A 23,015-nucleotide genomic window follows, 5' to 3' on the forward strand; every position below is an offset into this window, starting at 1 on the left:
TTCTGTTTTTACCTTACTATCAATTCAATTGTTCCAAGCATGACATGCCTAACAGCAACCCTGTGCACAGCCGGGAGGCCCCCACTGCACGCGTAATCCAGAAGCGGGAAAGAATCGACATTTCACCTGCTTGCCAGCCTCTGTGGCAATACGCGGCGCCCCTCTTTCAACAACAAGATGTCGACGAGGCGCCGAGTAGTTAAAGGCTTAAACTTCTTGAGAAAGCTCTTTTTCCCCACACCGAACCACCTGAGCCATGCGGCGCCACCTGGTCGGGAACAATACGTTAGTAAATGAAAGGATACTAGACCGCAGACGTCCTGAAGGTGAAAGGGAGCAAAGGGAGAGAAAGAGAGGGGAAGGTGAGGGAAGAGTGAAAGGGGCGCCGCGGGAGTTCATCTTATATTCTCAATGCTCTATTTCTGTTCTTTTTCTTTTCTTTTCTTTCTTTTCTCTCTCTCTCTCTCTCTCTCTCTCTCTCGTCTGATTTAAGATTGTATAAGGCTGAGCACCAACAAACTCTACCCCCGATCCTGATGAAGGCCAGACTCTGGCTGAAACGTCAAAAGTCAAAATAAACGACGTTGTGACTGCTCACGGAGGATATATCTACTTGACTACTTAACCACCATGCCTGCACACACACACACACACACACACATATATATATATATATATATATATATATATATACAGTATAAAAAGAGGTCGACAAACGTGCGAAAAAACACTAGTGTTTTTTCGCACGTTTGTCGACCTCTTTTTATACTGCATTTTCCACCGGATCCATTGAATATCACCCCACCATATATATATATATATATATATATATATATATATATATAGGTATGTGATATGGCACAACGGGAGCGTTGTCAACAAGGATAAATACATTTATTTCCCAACAGTTTCGGGAGGGGTCCTCCCTTCATCAGGGGATGAGTTATACTGGCATGAACTTTCAAACTTCGTTGCTGCTGCGTCCCTCTCGCCTTCAAAGATGTTTGCGAGAGTGAGAAGGAACTAAAAAAAGGAAAGAAAAAAAGGGGAAGAAAAAAGACGAAAAAAAGAAAAAGAAAAAAAAGAAAGAAAATAAAAAAGAGGAAGAACCACTGTCAACACTGAGAACGAAACCAACTGTCCGTGTACGTCCACATACGGTTCTTATCACGTGCTGTTCAGTTCTCGACGTGTGGCGGGCCACCCAAGATTGTCGCCGCGGTGCCGGGAGGGTACGTGACGGCGTGTGTAAAGAAATGGTTTCCCTTTAATGGGTCGGTCGGCGTGCGGCGTGCGTAATGAAAGGGTTTCCCCATAATGGGTCGGTCGCCTCTTTAACTTTAATCTTCGTTCGTTTCCCTTCAAAGGTCATCAAGTGGTAGGCGAATGTAAACATTTTGTATGTGCATGTGGAAAAAAGAAAAAAAAGGAAGAAAAAAAGAAGAAAAACAAGAAACAAGAAAAGACAGTGCACAAGTACGAGTCAGTCAGAAAAAAGCATGAGCTCCAGCTATCAATCTTTGTCACGAATTTCCTCCTGGCTTACTTCTCGGAGGCAGTTGAATTTTCCGGGGTCCTCGTTGATGCCGGCTACTAATGGTCGAAATTTGAAAATAAAACATGCCTCACGCTGTTCGCGCTCACGCCTGTTTGAGAAACCGGACTGCAAAAGAGTTACGCTGATATTTTCAAAACTGTGGTTTGGCAGGCGCAGATGTCTAGATAAAGGTAGCTTCGGCAGTGAAGTGGCGTGGTACCGGTGATTATTGAACCGTAGCCGAAATGGCGTGTCTGTTTGGCCGAAATATTCTTGTCCACAGATGTTGCAATGCAGTATATTACGTTACTGGAGTCACAATTGAGGTTTTCAGTTATGCAGAATTTGAAATCCGTGAAGTTCGCTTTGGATTCACGTGTTGTGACCATCTGTGGGCATACCTTGCATCGAGCTTTTCCGCAGGGATGGCACCCTGATTGGAATTCGGGGGTGTTTGTTTTTGCTCTGACAAGAATGTCCTTCAGATTTTTATTCCTGCGGTACACCACGTGAAGTGGTTTCGCGAAAATAGAAGTTAGTCGTTTGCTTTGCCTGATTATGTTGAAATGACGGGAAAGTATGTTGTTGATTCGTGGCGCTGATGAGGAGTAAGTTAGTACAACATTCGTTTGGGAAGTCGTTTTAGATACTCTGTTTGGTCCCTTAATTATATCATTCCACTTCACGTTGCGAGCACGTAGTATGGCATCGTCAATAATGTCTTTTGGATAATTTTGTTTTAATAAGGAATGCTTTAGGTGTTCCGCGTGTCTCTCAAATTCCCGCATATCGGTGCATATTTTTCGGTACTGGTAGGCCTGAGAATATGGAATACCCGTTTTGCAATGGTTTGGGTGGCTGCTGTTGAAATGTAGGTACAGTTGACGGTCTGTAGGTCTTTTGTAAAGGTTCGTTGACAAGCGGTCATTTTTGACCATGACAGTGACGTCCAAAAAGTTAATGCTAGTTTTGGAAAATTTGTGCGTGAATTTTATCGACGGGTGGCACTTGTTAAAATCCTCTATGAAGCGGAAAAGACTTCCCTCATTGTGGTTCCATATCATAAAAATATCGTCTAAGTATCTTCTGTAGTAGAAAGGTTTCAAGGTGCGTCCCTCAATGAATGGGACGGCGTCTCTCATAATCATATAGTGGTTTTGGGACGTTAAACCCCACATATCAATCAATCAATCAATGAATGGGATTTCAAGTAAAGCCATAAAGGTGCTCGCGAAGTTTGGGGCCATTTTTGTGCCCATTGCAGTGCCACTGACCTGACGGAAATGCTTGCCATTGAACTCAAAATGGTTATAATTTAGTACAAGTTCAAGAAGTGTAAACAGTACCTCGCCACCTACACTAGTTGATGAGTCAGATTTTACATATTCAGAAACCATAGCCGCTATTCCGTCATGGTGGGGTATGTTGGTGTACAGTGAGCAGACGTCCATGGTCACCAGAAAACTGCCGCCTGGGATGTCGAGACTTGAAGTTTCGCAGATGAAGTGGTTTGTGTTCTTTAGGTAATAGGGAAAATTTTAAGGGATGTTTTTATTGAGGAATTGGTGAATTCTGATATATTTTATGTTGATGTGCTGTTACTGGATACTATCGGACGTCCCGGATTGCCTGCCTTGTGTATTTTTGGGAGCAAATAGAATCGACCGGGAACAGAATTGGCTGGTAACATTGCTTTCAACATTTTGCCTGTAATTTTCTCGTCCCGGCCGAGATTGTTTAGGGTTACTTTTATCTCCCTTTCAAATTCGGGAGTCGGGTGCGTTGGAAGTTTTTTGTAGAATTTTGTGTCTGATAGTTGTCGTTCCCCTTCCTTTAAGTAGTCCGACGTGATTAGAATTACTATGCAGCCCCCTTTATCAGCCGATTTGATAGTAATTCCAGTGTTTTTCGTAGTTCATCGAGTGCCCTTCGTTCTGACTTTGATATGTTGATATATATATATATATATATATATATATATATATATATATATATATATATATATATACTCACTTTTCTTCATTCACCGACGAAGCCCTGTCCTGCGGCGTAAATGTTTTTTTTTCTGGAACAATTTTTTTTTTTACGTGCAAAGTTCTATTATATATACATGCGCGTAAGTGTGTGAACGAGTTCACCACCACTATGATCATTAGTATTGTGGCAAGGAGAGCAAATAAGGGTTCAGGCTTACCTGAATACATTCTTTTGTTTGGTTGATCTCATCTCTGTAATAGCACTGTTCAATGCAACTTGAGGTGGGATCAGTGCCATCGGCTGTGTGTTCTGACATACCAGACAAAACTAAGCTGAAAAGCAGATGCCCTCCATTCTTATATAGCATTGAAACACAAGTATTTCCAAACAAATTATTTGGAAAAACGCAACGCTTCACAGATAAAAAATAAAATACTAACAAGAATAAGCATGGGAAGCACCTTAGACGGTCGAGATGAAAATGAACAAATGCACGAAAAATAAAAATAAGAGAACAGTGGCAAGAAGTGTATTAGTTTATCTGGTAAACCAATATTATTTCAAAAAAAAGAAAAAAAAGGGTACCGTTCGTTTCATGGCAGATTTGTCGTGGTGGGTGGCGCCAGGTGTTTGAGGAACAACCAAACAATCAATCAGTTCAGCTAGGCGTGCTCAGTATTGTTCATTATAGACACTCTCCAATGATGTCCTTTTTGTTTGGCAGTGGGAGGTGGCTCGGCTGGGTCCGTGCTGGCGAACCGACTCTCAAAAGACCCGTCGACACGGGTGTTGCTCCTGGAGGCAGGTGGCCTGGAGGACACGGTGACCGACGTGCCCCTCTTCACGACCATCAGTCAGTTTTCCGAAATAGACTGGGCGTTCTACACTGAGACGCAAGAGAACTGCGGCTTCGCCACTGTCAAACAGGTAGAAAAAACTCTCACCAGTAACGAGCAGCTGCACAGTATAAAAGAAGACACAAAAGTTCGTGGCTTCTAGACATATTATTCTTTGTTCATTCGCTGAAAGGCACGATATGATTGACAAATACATTCAAACACCCCGCCATCTTTGGTTTGCTTCATGCTTCAATGAATATTTTCCAGCAGAATACTTAAACGAAAAAGCTGTTAAAGCTCACTAGGACTTGTCTACGGGAAACGGGAACCATAATCGTCATGAACCGGCATGAACTTTCTGCACCCTCCTCTTCCTCGCTCACAGAACACACGTGCCGATTTATCAGGCGTGTCCTGTAGTAGCGCTGAAGTGTGATGGAGCGTGTAGTGACAGAGAAAGGAAAAATACAAAAAAAAGAGCGAGCCATAGAGAGAAAGAGGGAAAAAAATGTTGCGAAATTTGTGAGGTGGGATTCGAACCCGCTTACTCTAGAAGCAAAGGCGAGTGTACCAACCACTGAGCTGTGCAGAGGCGCTAATGGAATACAGCATAACTTTCTAATATATACTGTAGCAGGGTGGTGGCAAAGCGCAATAGTGTGAGGAGAGCACACATAGAGATAAGCAGGAGAGATATCGGTAAAAAAAAAATCCAAAAAACCTGAGAAAGAGACAAACACAGAGAAAGGTATGCACAGCATAAAATGAAGAGCGACTAGTAAACAGACACAGTGCTGAGATAGAAATATTTACTTATTATATTTCTTATGATATATGATTCCGCGCCCTGTAGTTTTAGTTCAGGAAATTTTCTTTCTTTCATCACACACACACACACACACACATATATGTATATATATATATATATATATATATATATATATATATATATATATATATATATATATATATATATATATATATATATATAAGAGAAAGAAGTGTATGCCTAAGGGCTCGTTTTCTCGTGTTATGACACAATAATGAGATCTAACAGACAGTAATGCCAAGGAATGTACAGAGAAAGCCGTTAGAACCAATGGAATGTAAATAACAAGAAAGAAAAGTGGGTGAAAAAATAACCAGCCGTGAGCAGAAATCGAACCTACGACCTTCGAATAACGCGTTCGATGCTCTAACCACGGAGCTATCACAGCGGCCTTCCCTCTATCCACTTTTTTGGGTTTATATGTGAATTTAGAAGTAGGAGTGTCAGTCAGCGCCATCTATAAGCCAAGCGGCGAGTGTGAAACACTGTTTTATGCACATGTGTGGCGTCACGTAGCACGTGAGCTTATTACGAGCGGGCAGCTGATCAATAGTCCCTCGTATACAACCTAATGACACCAAGCCTGCCAGTACGAGACCCTCGTTATTGAATAAGGGAAACAAGTGTATGCCTAACGACTCGTTTTTCCGTGTTTTGACCCAATATAATGAGATCTAACAGACAGTAAGGCCAAGGAATGTACAGGGGAAGTTATTAGAACTAATGAAATGTAAATAAGAAGAAAGAAAAGCGGGTGAAAAATAACCAGCAGTGAGCAGGAATCGAACCTACTACCTTCGAATAACGCGTTCGAGGCTCTAACCACTGAGCTATCACAGCGGCCTATATATATATATATATATATATATATATATATATATATATATATATATATATATATATATATATATATATATATATATATATATATATATATATATATATATATATGTATATATATATATATATATATATATATATATATATTTATATATATATATATTTATATATATATATATATATATATATATATATATTTATATATATATATAACATTAAATGTAGATCCGCTTTCACATAACTTGTTTATTCAGCCGACGTTTCGGCGCGAGCCCCGTCTTTTTCAAGGCACAATACCATCTACATATTTCCTGCCTTCTTATAGCTTCTCGAGAAAGGAGGGAAGGGGACGGAAGAAAAATATTAACATCAATAAAAAAAGAAAAGAAGAAAAAAGACACAAGAAGAAAAAAAGAAAAATGGAGGAATAAACGTTAGAAAAAAAGCAAGAGGGGCACGGCGGGATTAGGAAGGAACAGGAACTCAACAAAGGCGAACATAAACGAGCTGTGTCATCTTTGTCAACAATACCTCCCAAGCGCTAACCCTTCCCCCAAATGGACATTTTGACCATCATTTCTCTATTTCACCCTCCGGTGCAATCCGCTGGCAACTTGACCTGTTTCGAAGTTTACCACAAATCGGTGGGGAGAGCTTAAGCGCTTCAAGTGCACGTTCGTGGCATCGGAAAATATGAAAGAGCCGGTGATTGTGGCGCCGCTATCAATATTCATTACATGCATTGGCTCCTGTCAGTTAAGAAAAAGAAGAAAAAAAGGCAAAAAAAAGAAAAAAAAAGAAAGAGATAAAGGAGAAAATAAAGAAAAAAAAGTGGAACTTGCATGATATCCGGGACCACTTATATGTGCGTTCCCGCTGTGCTTGAAGTAGCAAACCATTTCTTTATTGTCAGATGTATACGCTAAAAGCTTTGTTAGGGAGTAATATTATTGTTGCAATAGAAGGCTTGGGGCGCAGTACTGATTAAAGAGGGGCGTTTGCATCTTTTATTGATCGTAACGCTGACAGAGTGCATGGGTGTCCATTTATTCCGTTTTTTATCTTGTTGAATTTGTAGATAAAGTAAGATTCCCGTTGTTCCCGCTCTCTGATTGTTGTAAAATTGCTGTTTAATAGTGAAACTCTTATTTCATCAAAGCTGTAGTCTTTTAATGTACTGTGTTTTGAAAGTGGAAGGCCTGGCAGGGAACGTACATGTGCCCGATGGTTGTTGAATCTAATTCTAAACGGTGTGTCTGTCTGCCCTACGTATTGCATGTTACACACCCTACATTCCAGAAGGTATATGACGTTATATGAGTCACAGTCCAGTGCCCCTCTAATCCTGTGCTTAAAATTCGAGTGGGTGCTTTCCGCCACTGTCAATGTCTGCATGTGTTTGCATACCTTGCATCTGCCTTTTCCGCAAGGGCGACACCCTGTTTGAGGTTTCACGCCTATTTTTGAATTTATCAAATGATCCCTTATATTTTTCGGCCAACTGTATACCACACAAGGAGGGGAAGTTAAAATTTTGGATACTCACACGATCTGTTCCAATTCGTTTGTGTTTTCTTAGGAACTTGTTTATGTTAAGTGGGTTGCTCATGAAAGTTAATAGCAAATTTTTGTCACGCTCGTCGGCATCTTTTTGGTGGTGTAGTAGAGCCTGGCGGTCCAGATTTACCGCTTTTTTGATGGCGTCATCAATGATAGCTGACGGGTATTCTAGATGAAGGAGTACTTCGCGCATATGTGTGTTGTTTTTGTGGAAGTCCTCGATGCGGGAGCAGATTCGTCAGAATCTGTGTGCTTAGGAGCACACAGATTCTAGCGGCGAATGTACTGCTGTAGGTCATTGAGCTCTTGGTTTAGCATGGTAGTTTTTTGTTTTTTCAAAGATTTGCTCTGCAGCACCCATTCTGTTGCGGAAGCTTTCTATCTTTTTATCGTGCCTTGCGCTGAAATTAAGAAGCTTGTCTTGTGTATTTGATGTGCTGAACGAATTTTTGATGCTAGTCACCGTATGTTTTAATTCTGTAAGGTCATCAACCTTGGCTGGTAAGCGTGCCAAGCCTTTGTTCATTTCCGCAAGTTGTTGGCCTAGGGCTTCCGTTAAAGCTGGTTGACCAGCGTTATTATTTATCTGGCTGTTCTGAGATCAAGGTACATGGCAGGTCTGACATTTCAACGCCTTCCTTGCCTCTTTGTTTTTCTGTTCATTGGTGCGCTCACTTATACCAATACATTCTCTGATGTGCTAGCATTGTCTACATTCTGCGCATGTCATGAGTGAATCATGACATTCTAATCCTCAAAGAAGTACTCTTTACAAGTCTCACACATGTTGCTCATTCTAGCGCTTTCCTAGACACATATAACAAGATCCGAGGGCAGCAGTAGCAGCTACGGCAGCTACAAAACACTAATAACTGGCAAAGAACGGTAACTAACCTGCGCACTGGCAAGAAGATAAGATGGTGCTCCGATGAACCATCTGCTGCCAGTGCGGCTCAAAGTGTGGTTGTGTGCCACAATGCGTCCACATGTATAGAAGGGGAGAGGGCCACGCTTCACCAGCTGGTTTGTGTCACGTGTCAGGGCTGGGAAGCGTTGATAAATGAATGAAACCAAGCTGATAATTAAGACATAGAAGAAACAGAGATGAGAGGAACGAAGAGAGAAGTAGAGGAAAATAGCAAGATAAAAGTAGCAAATCTGAACAAAACGGCAAATGCTAGGTCTACAACGCTGTTCACCAGCTCTTCTGTCAGTTTATTTATGATTGCGCCCCCTGCAAAAGCTACGTATACTTGTATCCAGGCTTAACATTAAAATCATGCTTAATTGCCTAATCTATTCTGTTATTGGAAGCGGCCCGCATATAGGCACACCAGAGCCTGGCCTCGATGACTGTCACACCTGTCCCGAGCTCATATCCTGTGGCCATGCCAACGTATGCTCAGGTTGCTGCTAGGACGCCTGCACCCCAGCAAAGCCCAATGCAGCTACCAGCGCCCGAAGTGCATGGTTCGCTCAACTCACTCGCACCGCGACCATCTTCCCAGCCTTACAACGCCTGGCGCAGTTCGCGGCCGACTTGCTTCTATTGCGGCATCCGTGGTCATATTTCAAGGTTTTGCCGACGCCGTCAGCAAGACGAACGACGAGGCTACGATAACCTTGAACGGGACGACTTCTACGCGACTGGACCCCCCTATCGTCAGCTGTATCCGAACAGCACACGTCGGTCGCCGTCTCCGCAGAACTTTCACCCAGTTGGCAGTTCCCGGTTCTCACGTCGTCGCTCACCTTCACCGATGCGGCGTTCTTCTCCTCTCCGACCTTCTACTTCAATCCCCGACCGCCAACTGGAAAACTGAACAGTGCAGCTTCGGGAGGGAAAGCTGCATCTTTCGAACTGCGTCAAACTCCTCCGGACCGCCCATCGAATGTTTTATTGGTGTATGTTGAAGGTATACAGACAGAGGCACTGGTGGACACAGGCGCATCACATTCCGTAATTCGTGCAGACTTTTGTGCCCGATTGAAAAAAGTTAGGACGCCCTACGATGGGCCTCCCCTTCGTTGCGCAGATGGAGTCCCTATTCAGCCTTCAAGTGTTTGCACAGTCCGTGTTTTCATAGATGGCATCATTCACCACATTCAGTTTCTTGTACTTCCTTTGTGCACTCACACAGTAATTTTAGGATGGGACTTCCTTTCTTCGGCATCAGCTTTCATATCGTGTCGTCAGCGAGTCATTCGAATGTCAGCTACTGAGAGTTCATCGGATGTCGATCCATACAGCTTCCGTTTCATTGCTGCTACTGATTGTTTCATTTCGCCAGGAGATGAACAACTTCTAACGATCGCTTCGGATACTATAGTTAATGGTGACGTCTTCATAGCTGCATCAGTTCGCTCGAAACCTGCGGGGCTTACCATAGCACCCGGCCTTGTGCGGTTTAACGACGGTAAAGCATTCGTCACCGCCTTGAATCCAACTTCTTCGCCAGTGATGCTGCCCCAGGGCACTGCTGTGAGCTGCTTCGCTGACAGTGAGTCCTTTTCACTGATTCCCCTTCACGCAGAATCACCACCTTTGTCTGCTACTACTGATATCAAGGCTACCACTGTTACCTTAAATGACACCATAAGTCCTCACCTCACTGCCGAGCAAAACAGAGACCTCTTAGACCTTCTCCAAAAGCACAGCCTTTCGTTTGATGTACATTGCAAAGTTCTGGGCCGCACCTCCGTTGCAGAGCACAGCATCGAAACCGAAGGCAGCTCCATTGTACGCCGCCGCCCATACCGTCTCTCTTCGGCTGAACGGCAAATCATCGAGACAAACGTCGCCGACATGCTCAAACGGGATATTATTCGACCTTCATCCAGCTCCTGGTCGTCTCCTGTGGTGTTGGTCCGGAAAAAGGATGGCTCTGTCCGCTTTTGTGTTGATTACAGAGCGCTCAATAAGATCACGAAAAAAGACGTATATCCGTTGCCACGCATAGATGATGCCCTGGACTCCCTACAAGGCGCAGAATATTTCTCCAGCCTCGACCTCCGATGCGGGTATTGGCAAATACCTATGCGCGAAGCAGACAAGGAGAAAACAGCGTTTGCGACGCCTGACGGGCTTTACGAATTTAACGTCATGCCCTTTGGCTTATGCAACGCTCCAGCAACATTTGAGCGCATGATAGATACTGTCTTACGTGGTCTCAAATGGAAAACCTGTTTATGTTATTTAGACGACATCGTCATTTATTCTTCTACTTTTTCTCAGCACCTTAAGCGTTTGGACGAAGTTCTAACGTGCATTTCGAACGCTGGCCTACAGCTCAATACAAAAAAGTGCCACTTCGCCAGCACAAGCATCAAAGTATTGGGTCACCTTGTCAGCAAAGACGGCGTTCGACCCGACCCCGACAAGGTTGCTGCCGTAATTAGTTTTCCACGTCCGCGCAATCAAAAACAATTGCGAAGTTTCGTAGGCCTGGCGTCTTACTTCCGCCGCTTCATCCGTCACTTTGCTGCCATTGCGGGGCCGTTACACAAGCTTCTGACGTCAGGGACGGATTTCACGTGGACTGACGAGTGCGAGTGTGCTTTCCAAGCCCTTAAGCGTGCTCTGACATCAGACCCCGTCCTCCGTCACTTCGATGAGAGTGCACCCACTTTCCTGCACACAGATGCCAGCGGCCACGGAATCGGTGCTGTCCTCCTCCAGCGCGACGACACTTCACGTGAGAGAGTAGTTGCGTATGCCAGCCGCGCACTAACATCTGCAGAGCAAAACTACTCGATAACAGAGCAGGAATGTCTCGCTGTCGTTTGGGCCATCCAGAAATTTCGACCTTATCTGTATGGACGCCACTTTACTGTGGTTACCGACCACCATGCCCTATGCTGGTTGTCCTCGCTGAAGAATTTGTCTGGGCGCCTCGGTCGCTGGATACTGCGTTTGCAAGAGTACACTTTTGACGTTGTGTACAGGTCCGGCAAACAGCATCAGGATGCTGACGCTCTCTCTCGCTGCCCTCTGCCACTTTCATCTCCAACCACGCATCCCGAATGCCCCTCAGGTCATCAGGTGGCTTCCTGTTCACTCACGTTATCACCCCTGGCAGTTGCTGGGTCGCTACCTTTAAACAACAGCGCCCAGTTTGCCGCGTACCAACGTGACGACCCCTACTGTAACCGCATCATCGGATACTTGAATGGCTCGCCTTCTCCCCCTAATGCCAGACTACGTCGTCAGCTACGGCTGTTCAAGCTAGAGAACAATGTCCTGCAACACTATACTTACAATGCGGATGGGCATCGGTGGGTGCCAGTACTTCCCCGTTCGCTGCGAAAACAAGTTCTCGAAGCATTGCACGACGACCCATCAGCTGGACACTTGGGATTTCAAAAGACCTACAACCGCGTTAGGAGCCGTTTCTTCTGGCCTGGTCTTTCTACTTTTGTGGCTAATTATGTCGCTTCTTGCGCACTTTGTCAACGCCGGAAACGACCAACTTCAGCTCCTGCTGGCTTATTACAACCTATTCCATGTCCCGACACACCTTTTGCCGTTGTCGGAATAGACCTCGTCGGGCCACTTCCCGTAACGCCAGCGGGCCACCGCTGGATCGTCACAGCCGTCGACCACCTCACACGATACGCGGAGACCGCTCCTCTACGCACTAGCTCCGCCTCAGACGTTGCCGCCTTCTTTTTAGAAGCCATTGTGTTGCGTCATGGCGCACCTCGCACGTTGTTGAGTGACCGGGGCAAGGCCTTCATGTCAACAATTCTTGACGAAATTCTAAAAACTTGTGGCACACTTCATAAGACCACATCCGCTTACCACCCGCAGACAAATGGGCTGACAGAGCGATTCCACCGGACTCTAATCGACATGATATCCATGTACATCGGACCGAACCACGATAATTGGGACAAAATCTTGCCGTTCGTAACATTCGCACACAACACCGCTGTTCAACGAACCACCGGGTATTCACCTTTCTTCCTCGTCTATGGTCGTGCGCCGACATTCACCATTGACGCCTCTTTCTTCAATGCAATGACAAAAACGTCGACGACTACGCCAGAACATTTCGTCTCAAGGCTTGCTGAGGCACGGCAACGTGCTCAACTCAACACGGAGGCCAGTCAAGAAGACCGCAAGCAACGCTATGACAGCTTTCGTCGAGACGTCACCTTCCGTCCTGGAGATGAAGTACTACTTTGGACGCCTGTTCGCACACCCGGATTGTGTGAAAAGTTTCAGTCTCGCTTTCTAGGACCTTACGTTGTTTGTGAAAGAACATCTCCGGTCAATTACCTTGTCACTCCCGTCGAGGGTTCCTCGGACCGTCGTTACCGTGCCTCCGAGATTGTCCACGTTTCACGTCTTAAACCCTTTCTGCGCCGTACCTTTCCCGCCTAAGTCTCGGCCGGGCCGGCCGCTCAAGTGCGCGGGGAAAATAAGTGTGAGCATTATTTATGCGTCCCATCTTTTCATCTGTAAATACTCATCATCACCAGTCAAGTTTATGTTGTGGGGCACATACTCGAGTCAATAAAAGGAGAGTCTCGAGTGTTCTCGACGCCATCTTACAAGATATATATATATATATATATATATATATATATATATATATACATACATACATACATGCATGCATACATACATACATACATACATACATACATACATACATACATACATACATACATACATACATACATACATGCATACATATATTTATTGGAGCGAACATGTGCGCACAAGTTAAGGAAACTGTGAGAAAACTTTAGCTTTGTTGGCACTCGCCCAAAAAAGGGGATAGGCCAAGAACCGGGCGACATGATCATCGAGTGAGTTAGATACGAGTCAGGCATTCAGGTAGTCTCGTAGCCGGTAATAATAATAACAATAGACTAACATGGTAACCTTTTTGTTGCCAGTTAGTTAAGAGTCAGGCATTCAGGTAGTCTCGTAGCCGGTAATAATAATAACAATAGAATAACAAGGTAACCTTTTTGTTGCCATTATGTACGCACATGCGGCAGAGCAAACCTCCCTGTGGCTATAACCTAATGTAATCCCTCCGGAGGATAAAATTACTGCCACGTTTATTTTTAACCCTAGCTTCTCAGTTGGTTCGACCAGGTATATTTTTCTTCGATAAGAATATCGGTGACAGGATAAAAAGAAATGATCTATTGATTCTGATTCCTTGCGAAGAGACATAACAGAGATGCTGTGAGTCCAGCTTTATGTGGGTAATAATTCAGGTGCCATATTCTGCATCGTAATCTGGTGATTGTAATTTCTTACTGCCGAGATACACACCACTGTTTGGTCCAGCGAAATCTTAGATGTACGAAGTCGCGGACTTTATCCAATAATCATTTTTCTATTTCCTTGTGCAAACAAGCACTTCTATATCTGATTACTGTTACATAGGCCAAATAAGGTAAAATAGGTAAGAGTGGTCCGCTTAAAGATGCTTTGGCTAATGAGTCTGCCATCTCATTTGGATAAATGACACAGTGGCCAGGTACCCATAGAAAGTAGAATTTTTTTAGGTTTTGCTGGTAATAAACTACTAATCATACTCGATAAGGTCAAGTTTCTTGCTGTAGATAGTGCAGTGCATACTGAGAGAGAATCAGTAAGTATGTCTGCTTCTGACTCGCTTGCAGGAAGTTAACGAAGTGCTAGAACTATAGCAAATAATTCAGCGATAAATATCGGCGTGTAATAAGGTAATCGAACTGAAAAAGACCAGTCGAGAGAAGTACAGAAGATGCCTACTCCAGCATTTTCGTTTAATACGGATGCGTCCGTCGCAATAACGTTGTTTATGGATAGATGAGTCAAGTAATCTTGTAACTGATTATTTAAATATTGAAGGGGCAGTTGTTTCGCAATAGAAGGGAAGATATCATGAAATTTAATTTCAAGTTTTGAATTCGGCATCTTCGTTAAGGCAATCTGATAAATGTTTACATTCAGAGGTTCTAGCAGCGTTTGGACGAACCTAATCTGAGGGGAGTGTAGTCTAGCACATTGTGTTCTGAAGAATGCGGTTGGTTTCTAAATAAAAACGTAGGACACTTCTCGCAGAGGCGAATCGTACATTTTTAAGGAAGTTTGAACTGTAAGTATTTTAAACCGAGTTAACAAAGGTGAAAGACGTGCTTCCATATACAAAACATTATTCGCCACAAAATTGGAAGTCCTAGACACAAGCGCAAAGTTTCTCCTTCTAATAATATTAACTTTCTTATCTTGTATACCGCGCTGCCAGAAAATAATATGCACCCGAATTCCATAGTAGGCCGCACATACATTTTGTAAATCATAATCAATGAACTCCTTTGCAATCCTGTTTTTCTGTTTCCCAGTTTTCCTAACTACCCTAAGGCACGCGACGTTTCACAGCCAACCTCGTCTATATGGCGTTCCCAAACCACACAGAAATCCCAGAGAACTTCTTCCTTTTTTTTTTAACCAGAAACCCGAGCGTGTGACGCATGCGGGCTGGGTATGGCCGGGTGCTCGTGCTACCTCGGTCTCTGTGCGGCACGGTAAAGGGCGCTTAATTAGAATGCAGAACTTTTGCACTCCTCAGATTAGCGATTCCCATACACTTCATTCGTCTACCGAAAGGGAATAATAAATGGCAAGAACAATGAGCAGGAAAATTCAACTTGGCGTATCGGAATAAGGATTAGGGTGGTGTCGAGTTTTAGCGAATAGAATACTAATGTGACGATTAGCTCAAGGTGTTCAGCTGAAGAATACATTGCGTAAAAGAAACTGTACTGCAATAAGTCGTTTAGAGGACTCGGTAAAATCACACCATTGAAACTCCGAAAAAAAAAAAAAAACTTCTACTAACGCCCTTACAAGCTCAGTCGGTTGTGTCTATGTAAGTGGAGAAACAATGTACTAATTATCAAAAGTGGCGTCTCTTTTTGCGTTTGACGTATCATTTGTTATGGCCATTCTATGCGACTCATTATAAAAAAATTACTGATGATTTCATTGTTGTACGAGATTTTCCAGTATTTCACAGGCTTGCAACAGCAAAGTATGCTGAAATAACACGGCCAGTGGTAGTGCGGAAAAGGCCCAAAACTTCGTTATTCACATTCACTGTGAATACATTTACAGAAAGTTTATGTTTTCTTATCGTACGAAGTCCTAAGTAAAGATCAAAGCGCTTGGCCCTGTATAAAATTGCTTAGAGTAAAATCCAAAAAGTAAAAACAAGTAGCTCGCTAAACCGCACATTTTCCCCTCATAGAGGATGGGAATTGAGCCCAATTATGCTACAGCTGTGAAAAGGGCCATACTTTTCCCTTAAAGCAGAGTTTATTTCGCAAGCTCCATAATCTGTGAACGTGATAGGTCATTTCCACTGGTCGTGCGCTGCTGTACTATTCTTTGCAGCTTTGCTGTCTTTCACCGTGACTCTAAATAAAGAACAAGTAAAAATAACCTCCTGAGTACTTGTAGAATGCTGCGATTATAAAATGATAAATATTTGCTACAACACGTAACTTACTAATACACATTATCTCCCAGAGTGCACGCGGCATTATTTGTACGAAAGAAGTTGAAAGCGATTTTGCGTGGTTGACGGTGCAAGCGTTGTGGCCTTTCAAGTGCAATTCTTCTCGACCATCACGAGTATTGAGAAATTACCTTTATTTGCTGAGAAGTTTGAGGACTCTTCTATTCACTCTGAAGAATACAACATTCGCAGGGGACGAGGTATTATGACGTCATGTGAAACTCCTTCTTTCGCAATAGCTACTATGATTATGCGTGAGAGTACCTTTAATTAGGGGGTCCGGCAATTGCTCCATGGAGAGTAAACAAAAGAAATGAAATGACCCTGGATGGAGGTGACAGAGACGTAGGTAGGGTAAAGTGACTGAAGCTTCGAGTTGCCACCTTACGCACCACTCTCTGAATGGGCTTTTTAAGAGGAAATGGGAATGGAACTGTATATAAGTATGTATATATATATATATATATATATATATATATATATATATATATATATATATATATATATATATATATATATATATATATATATATGCGTGTGGTTGTGCTCACTCGCATCATTGTGCCTTCCACTTCTTTTAGTGAACGCGCAAATCTTCATTATCGAAATTCTTATTGCAGAGAGACTTGTGGATTCAGGGCAAGGTGTTGGGAGGCGGCAGCGTGCTTAACTATATGATCTACAACCGGGGCAACCGACGTGACTACGACAACTGGGCCAAAGGAGGCGCCACGGGATGGTCCTACGACGAAGTGCTGCCGTACTTCAAGAAGTCGGAGGACAACACCAACAGAAGTCTGGCAGAAGAAGGTGCTCACAGTAAATTTCTTTTATTGGGGTACTTGTGGCACCCCCTCCATACCCAACTCCGTGGGCTCTGTTCGTGCTTTTATGTTCGCCATTCTGTCAGTTACTGAGTGATCTTGCAACCATACCGTGACAGTGAACTGTAGACGATGGGCCCTGGCGCATTGGTTTTCTGTTGGTTTTCTAATAAAGCAGCGTAGTGGCGTGCAGGGCCACGAAATGTGAGACTACCACTAGCTGCATCACTGAATGACCACGACGATGAATGGATAGATGGCTGCTATCATTGAGCCCTTTATAAGGGGGTGTTGACATGGGCGCAACTATAGACTCGACTGATCTAAAAACAAAAAAGCAAAATTTTTTACCACTTTTTTGAAGCTCGCCTAATTAATTATCTGTCGACTTCGATTAAATCTATTTTGTTATTAAAAAAGAAAAACGCTAATTCACAGCCCACTTCATTGTCTTTAACTGCGAAATGTCGTTATTTTACAAATTATTCTTACGATAGCGTTAGAGCCCATTTCGTAAAATTCCGGCATCGGTGTCGACTTGAGTATTGCTGCGAGCAAAAAATCATCATCTTGTCCGTGGCCGAAAAATTGAGAAAGATGCAAATAAAATAAAAGTAAATAATAACAATTTTGAAGTCGCAAGCCAGGCCGCTTGCATGGCAAGCAGGTGTCTACCACATAGCCAAGCATCTGCTTGAAAATACAGTGAAAGTAACTTCCTATTTAAACACACGCTGCCTGTATGGGGGCGTCACATCACAATATGTAATATCGCCAAACTATTGCGTGGTACAAGCGATGGGGCGTCCGATGACGAGAATATCTGAACAAGTACATAACTTAATGCCGTGGACCCATTACAAAGGCCACATACATTACTGCGCTCATTTTCTTCAGACAACGTCGTGGGTGCATGGAAAGTTGAAAACATTTCACGATTGCCTGGAGTTTAAAGCATGCTACCCATTACATAAAGTGCAGCTATATGCGAAAGGATCACTCGTACAAGTCAGTTTCAGCTTTATCGATTACATTGTGGTAACCCAACGCTTCAATATCTCGCGTAACGTCATACAACAATAATTATTCTCTAAGTGGTTGCAGTATGCAGTAGGCACTGGATATTGCTGTTGCGGTCAGTTCCTAGAGGTAAAGCTCACGGGATCTTCAATATTTTCAATTTAACGCAACACCATTAAAGGGTTCGTTTCACAGATTTTCCGGCACTGGCGTCGGCGTCTTTTGTTGTGAGCAAAAAATCATAATCTTGTTAGTGACTGCAGAGGAATCCAAAACTGGAGATATACGCAAACAAGGTAGAGAACAAAATTTTTCATGTCCCACTAAAGACTGAACCCAGGCCGTCTGCGTGGCAAACAGGTGTTCTGCCATACAACCACGCATCCACTTGAAAATACAGTGAAAATAACTTCGTCTGCTTAGATGTGCGTTGCAAATAACTTGCTTAACAAACACATACATGGTTCACAATGCAAGATGTATTATTGCACTAATACTGCGTGGCTCAAACATACATTACCATAGAGCATGAGAACGTTTGGTTATCGTAAAGACTTCGTGTTCCAAAGCCAATCCTCATTACAACAAGCAGAGACGTTACAGCACCAATTCCCTTAGGAGCATGCAGATGTTGTATAGCAAGATTGGAAACATCATATCCGAAAGCTTCAGTCACACAAAAGAATACCAAACTTGTTAAATACATTGTAGTCCTCTAGAGTTTAAACTTCTGTAGCTACATCGTACAATAAAAAGTACGAACTAAGTAGTTCAAGTACGTACTTGGGACAGAATATTGCTATCGCGTTCAACTCTTACATGTGAAGCGTAAGATTCCCCCAATTTCAGTACTTTCTATCTAGGTACTGCCACCAAAACCCGAACTATCTCTAAATTAGTTCTATCAGGGGCGTTTCCAGCTGTACATTGTTGGCGCTAAAGCCCAAACGTACAACTGGGTGGATATATCTAGATACAACTAGAACATCAACATATTCGCACAATGCAAGACAATGAGTTCTCACGGCGTAACTACGAAAGGAAGAGATATGAGCAGGAAAGAGTGCTGCCTTCAACTCACTTGAAGTCAATGGCGGATCCAAAGGGGGGGGGGGGGTAATCGCCTCCCACCCCCAAGTCTCTGTTAGCACTTCCCCCTGCTAATTTCAGTCCTTGTAGTCAACCTTTTATCGCCAATCAGGACAAGCGAGTAGAACTACTATGAAGAGGATTTTCTGCTAGTAAAAACAAATAGTCATGACCACGCCTTCCTCTCCAATGTTACTTAAGGTGACCCCGCCCCTAAAAAAGTTAGTGGCTGGATCTACCACCGGTTGAAGTCAGCACTCTTTCCAAGTCACCAACTAGCCCGAGCATCTGTCTTACAAAATCAAAACATGCTCCATCGTTTCCTTGTCTTGCCCACAACATATGTAGTGTTCACCTTCTTTCTGGATCTTGCTTTATAACATCGCCTTCTAAGACAACATGATTTCGCTTTAAACAATAAATCGCTTCTCATTTGATTATAACGAAGTGCCTCGCTTCGATTTTTCCCTTTTTGTTCATCTGAGTAAGTTTTTCTCCATCGCTGAAAGTGAATCCTCTTTGCTTCTCTGACTTTCCACGTCACGCACTTAGCTACTCTGTCGCCTACAGCCGTATATTATGGGGTGAAGCTTCACGTTTTTTTCATTCCATGTGTGTCAACGCTCTTCTTCTGACAAAAAACAAAGCACCTCTGCTCTCTTTCATATTAATTAGCTTCTCTTTGAACCATATTCTACTCTGACCTTCCCACGCATCAAAACTTGTCCATCGCACATCACCCTTCATATCCTCAACGGTCGTGTTCCCGTGGGCGCCCAACGGGAGGCTTCCCACAGTCCTTTCCATCGCATACATCCCCAATTGCACTGTTAAACTTACGCACGCCACTGCACTCTCAAATGTAAGCCCTAAAACCATTACACCTTTCAACAAACCCAAAACACATCGTATTTACCTCCACGCTCTATGCTTCTTTATGCCCCTAAGCCTTTATACCTGTATCTTCAGGTATTGTTTTTCATATTTACTCCCAGGTACTTGTATTCACTACCCTTCAATATTTCTTGGCATTTGTATTGACACCATTTGATCATGACAGCGCATCACTGATGGCGCCTAGCGGGAAGAATGCAGTGAATACCTCCTGCATGTTGTATTTTTAACGTATGGCACACCTGGCAAATTATTCGAGTTAAGTCCGCGCTTTGGGTTTTTATAAAGGTAATAAGGTGAATTTCTGCAGTGAAATATACCATGATTGAAATAGCTCAATATGAAGTCAAAGGCAGAGGTAATATTCGTTACTTTTCTTTCGGTAATGACAATGAAAGCGCATTAACTTTGTTGTGGGTAATGCATGGTGTAACGGGCTCCTTTACAGTCAGCGTAACGAGTAACATATTTAGCTACTCTTTTTATGGTCTCCTACACAACACTGCTGACTACTCAATTGACAGAGAGGCCTAGTTTAACATATCGAGGTATTCTTCGCTACTGCAGGCTACCACGGCTACGGCGGGGAGCTCACCGTCAGTTCAACAAAGTTTCAGACGCCAGCGCTGCACGCTTTCCTCAAAGCTGGCAAGGAGCTTGGCTACGAGGTCAACGACCACAACGGAGCTCGACAAACAGGTGAGCTACGAGAAAGCAAACAAAGCTTTAATATTGTTCACTTCATATTGACCTTCTTTTTGGGATGCAAGGTGCTGAAGGGAACAGTTTTATAGTGACCCTGAAGCGTGTCCAGAAACAAAATAAATTAATCAAAAAGACTCCTTTGAACGTTGCTACTGAGTAGGCTTCAGTGAGGCTAATGAATCATTGAGGGCTGCAATCGCGCACATCTGTTGCTATCAAGGGTATTAATACCCCCACCCTTTTTTTTTGTTACATTGGTGCAAAGGTTATGTAAACCATGCACACTCTACTTGGGCCATACTTGGTTGTCGATTAACTAAGTAACTAAGAGGAAGAGGAAGAAAATAAAGGGGAAGAACAATGAGTTCATTTAGTTCTCAGGCCGGCTGAATACCCTGTACTTGGTGGGGAATAGCAAGAGGACCAAAAGATGGAAATTAGGTGTTAATAACTATGATTCTAGTTGCGAGAAGTCCAAAAGATCATAACGTCACGACGTCGGGCACTGATCTGCAGCTTTTATATTTGATTGTGACGACAGTCAAGAGCACAAAGTAGGCTTGCGTCGTGCTCGTCCATCCATCACATTAAAATCATGAGCGCTACTCTAGGCATAAACGAGAGACGTTGATGAATTCTGCCTTCTATAGTGGACATTAATACGCCATCGAGCGAATGAACAATGTGCTTGGGTAGCGATTGAAGTAGTTCTAACTCCTGTACTAAATGCAGCTAAATTCAAGTGCGTAGCACGGGCACCTAGCTATTAGATAGTTATAGTTTATCGTTAGCGTGATAGCAGGGGTGAAGAGATTGGTGTTACCGTGCAGCAAGCGTTTCGTTGCGAACAACGACTTATAGTTAAGGGGGACGGTGTTTACGTGGCTTACGTGCCCCAGCTGGAATGACGGCGCCACCTGTTGGAGGGTTGATAAGTTAAGGAACAGTAAAAAAGAAAAGAAAACGAGAATGCTTAGGCGTGTAACCACGTGAAGCATTGCTACAAGCTTATTTTAGTAATAATAAAAGTAAAAAAGTATCGACGACGCACGAAACTGCGAAAACCTATCGGTTGCCGATTTGTTAACATCGATCTTCTAGTTAGCTTAAACACGTTCGAAAGTGGAAGCTATCTTATAAATTACGCTAGCTTATCCGTAATACTCGGTCATGAAAGTGAACAGAGGGTAAGCGAGGCAATTTTAAACAGTAGTTTCCGGCGAACGGAGTGAATCTTTCAAAAACTACGCAAGAACCAATACGAAGAGGGCATCTGAAAGTGCCTTCATGTTTATGTACACTGCGTACACCACGCGAACGCAGTAACGTTAAATCTGAAAAATAGCACGCGTATGGTAAGCGGTACCAGTAACGCATGCGCACTTTGATCCTGGCATCCCGCTGCGCACTTCGATCCCGCTGACCATCTAAGCCCGGTAATTTATACCTGTCTATTATTTCCTTTGGCTTAGCTCACACTCCTCCTCGTAAAACATCCATGACGCCAATAGAACCTTGTTAGGAGCAGATCCACAAACTCGGAGTGTACCATGTGCGTTGCCTTATGCCGCGCTTTATGGACTTCCTGCTTTTTATGGCATCAGTTGAGATACGTTTTGTATGCAACGAGTTTCCTCAGGTAGATTCCCCGTTCACGGAGCCGGTGGGAGGAACACTTTGCGAGGCTGTAGCGCCCTCTCTTGCAGGGTGCTAGCATTAGGCGCGTGTGTTCGAAAATCGCCCCCTCCCGCCCCCCATTTTTTTATTCAATGATTACACCACTGAGCCTGAACGCACTGCAAACCTCGGAGGTGGTTAGGATGTGAGAAAAAACAATTCTTCATTCATTCAGCACACTTGTTCCCACTTGTTGGGTGATTCAATTAGCTGAGAGAACGAACAAACAAAAATGAATTGGCATACCACCTCGATCTGGTACGATATTCTAAAATTTTGAAACAATGACCATTCCGCGAAAAGACATATGAAGAGTCTAAAGGCACATTTATTTTCGAACGACGGTTTTATTATTCATTAAATATTTCGTATACAATCAATAACCACAGTTTTGTTCAACGCCATGAAAGTAATTTCCATCCTAGTCAATATTTATTATTGATACAACGATCATTTTTTGAGTAACTGTTTAGGACAAAGCTTACAACGCTGTTCTAGATTTTTGGAAGCTTTTTACTTGAAGTAATTTACCAAGGGTCCAACACGGTACAACCGCATTCATGCATAGGATCATTATTTGCTACACAAGTCATTAATTTCAACCATGCCGGAGCATTTGTCTCAGAATTCGCTGTGTAACCTTGGTGGCCTTCGCAACCACTGAATTAACATGAGTATTTCATGAGCATTCGGCTA

The 23,015-nt window shown here is 43.3% G+C and overlaps 1 protein-coding gene across 1 annotated transcript in view; it reads left to right on the plus strand.

Moving 5' to 3' along the window:
- LOC119168764 (glucose dehydrogenase [FAD, quinone]) overlaps positions 1 to 23,015 on the plus strand; it is a 119,935-nt gene that overhangs the window by 59,671 nt on the left and 37,249 nt on the right. The window contains exons 2-4 of the mRNA XM_037420142.2: positions 4,239 to 4,441; positions 16,731 to 16,920; positions 20,505 to 20,636. Coding sequence (XP_037276039.2) covers positions 4,239 to 4,441; positions 16,731 to 16,920; positions 20,505 to 20,636 — 525 coding nt within the window. The remainder of the gene's footprint in view (positions 1 to 4,238; positions 4,442 to 16,730; positions 16,921 to 20,504; positions 20,637 to 23,015) is intronic.

Source organism: Rhipicephalus microplus, chromosome 3 (genome assembly GCF_043290135.1).
Source record: "Rhipicephalus microplus isolate Deutch F79 chromosome 3, USDA_Rmic, whole genome shotgun sequence".
Lineage (NCBI taxonomy): Eukaryota > Metazoa > Arthropoda > Arachnida > Ixodida > Ixodidae > Rhipicephalus > Rhipicephalus microplus.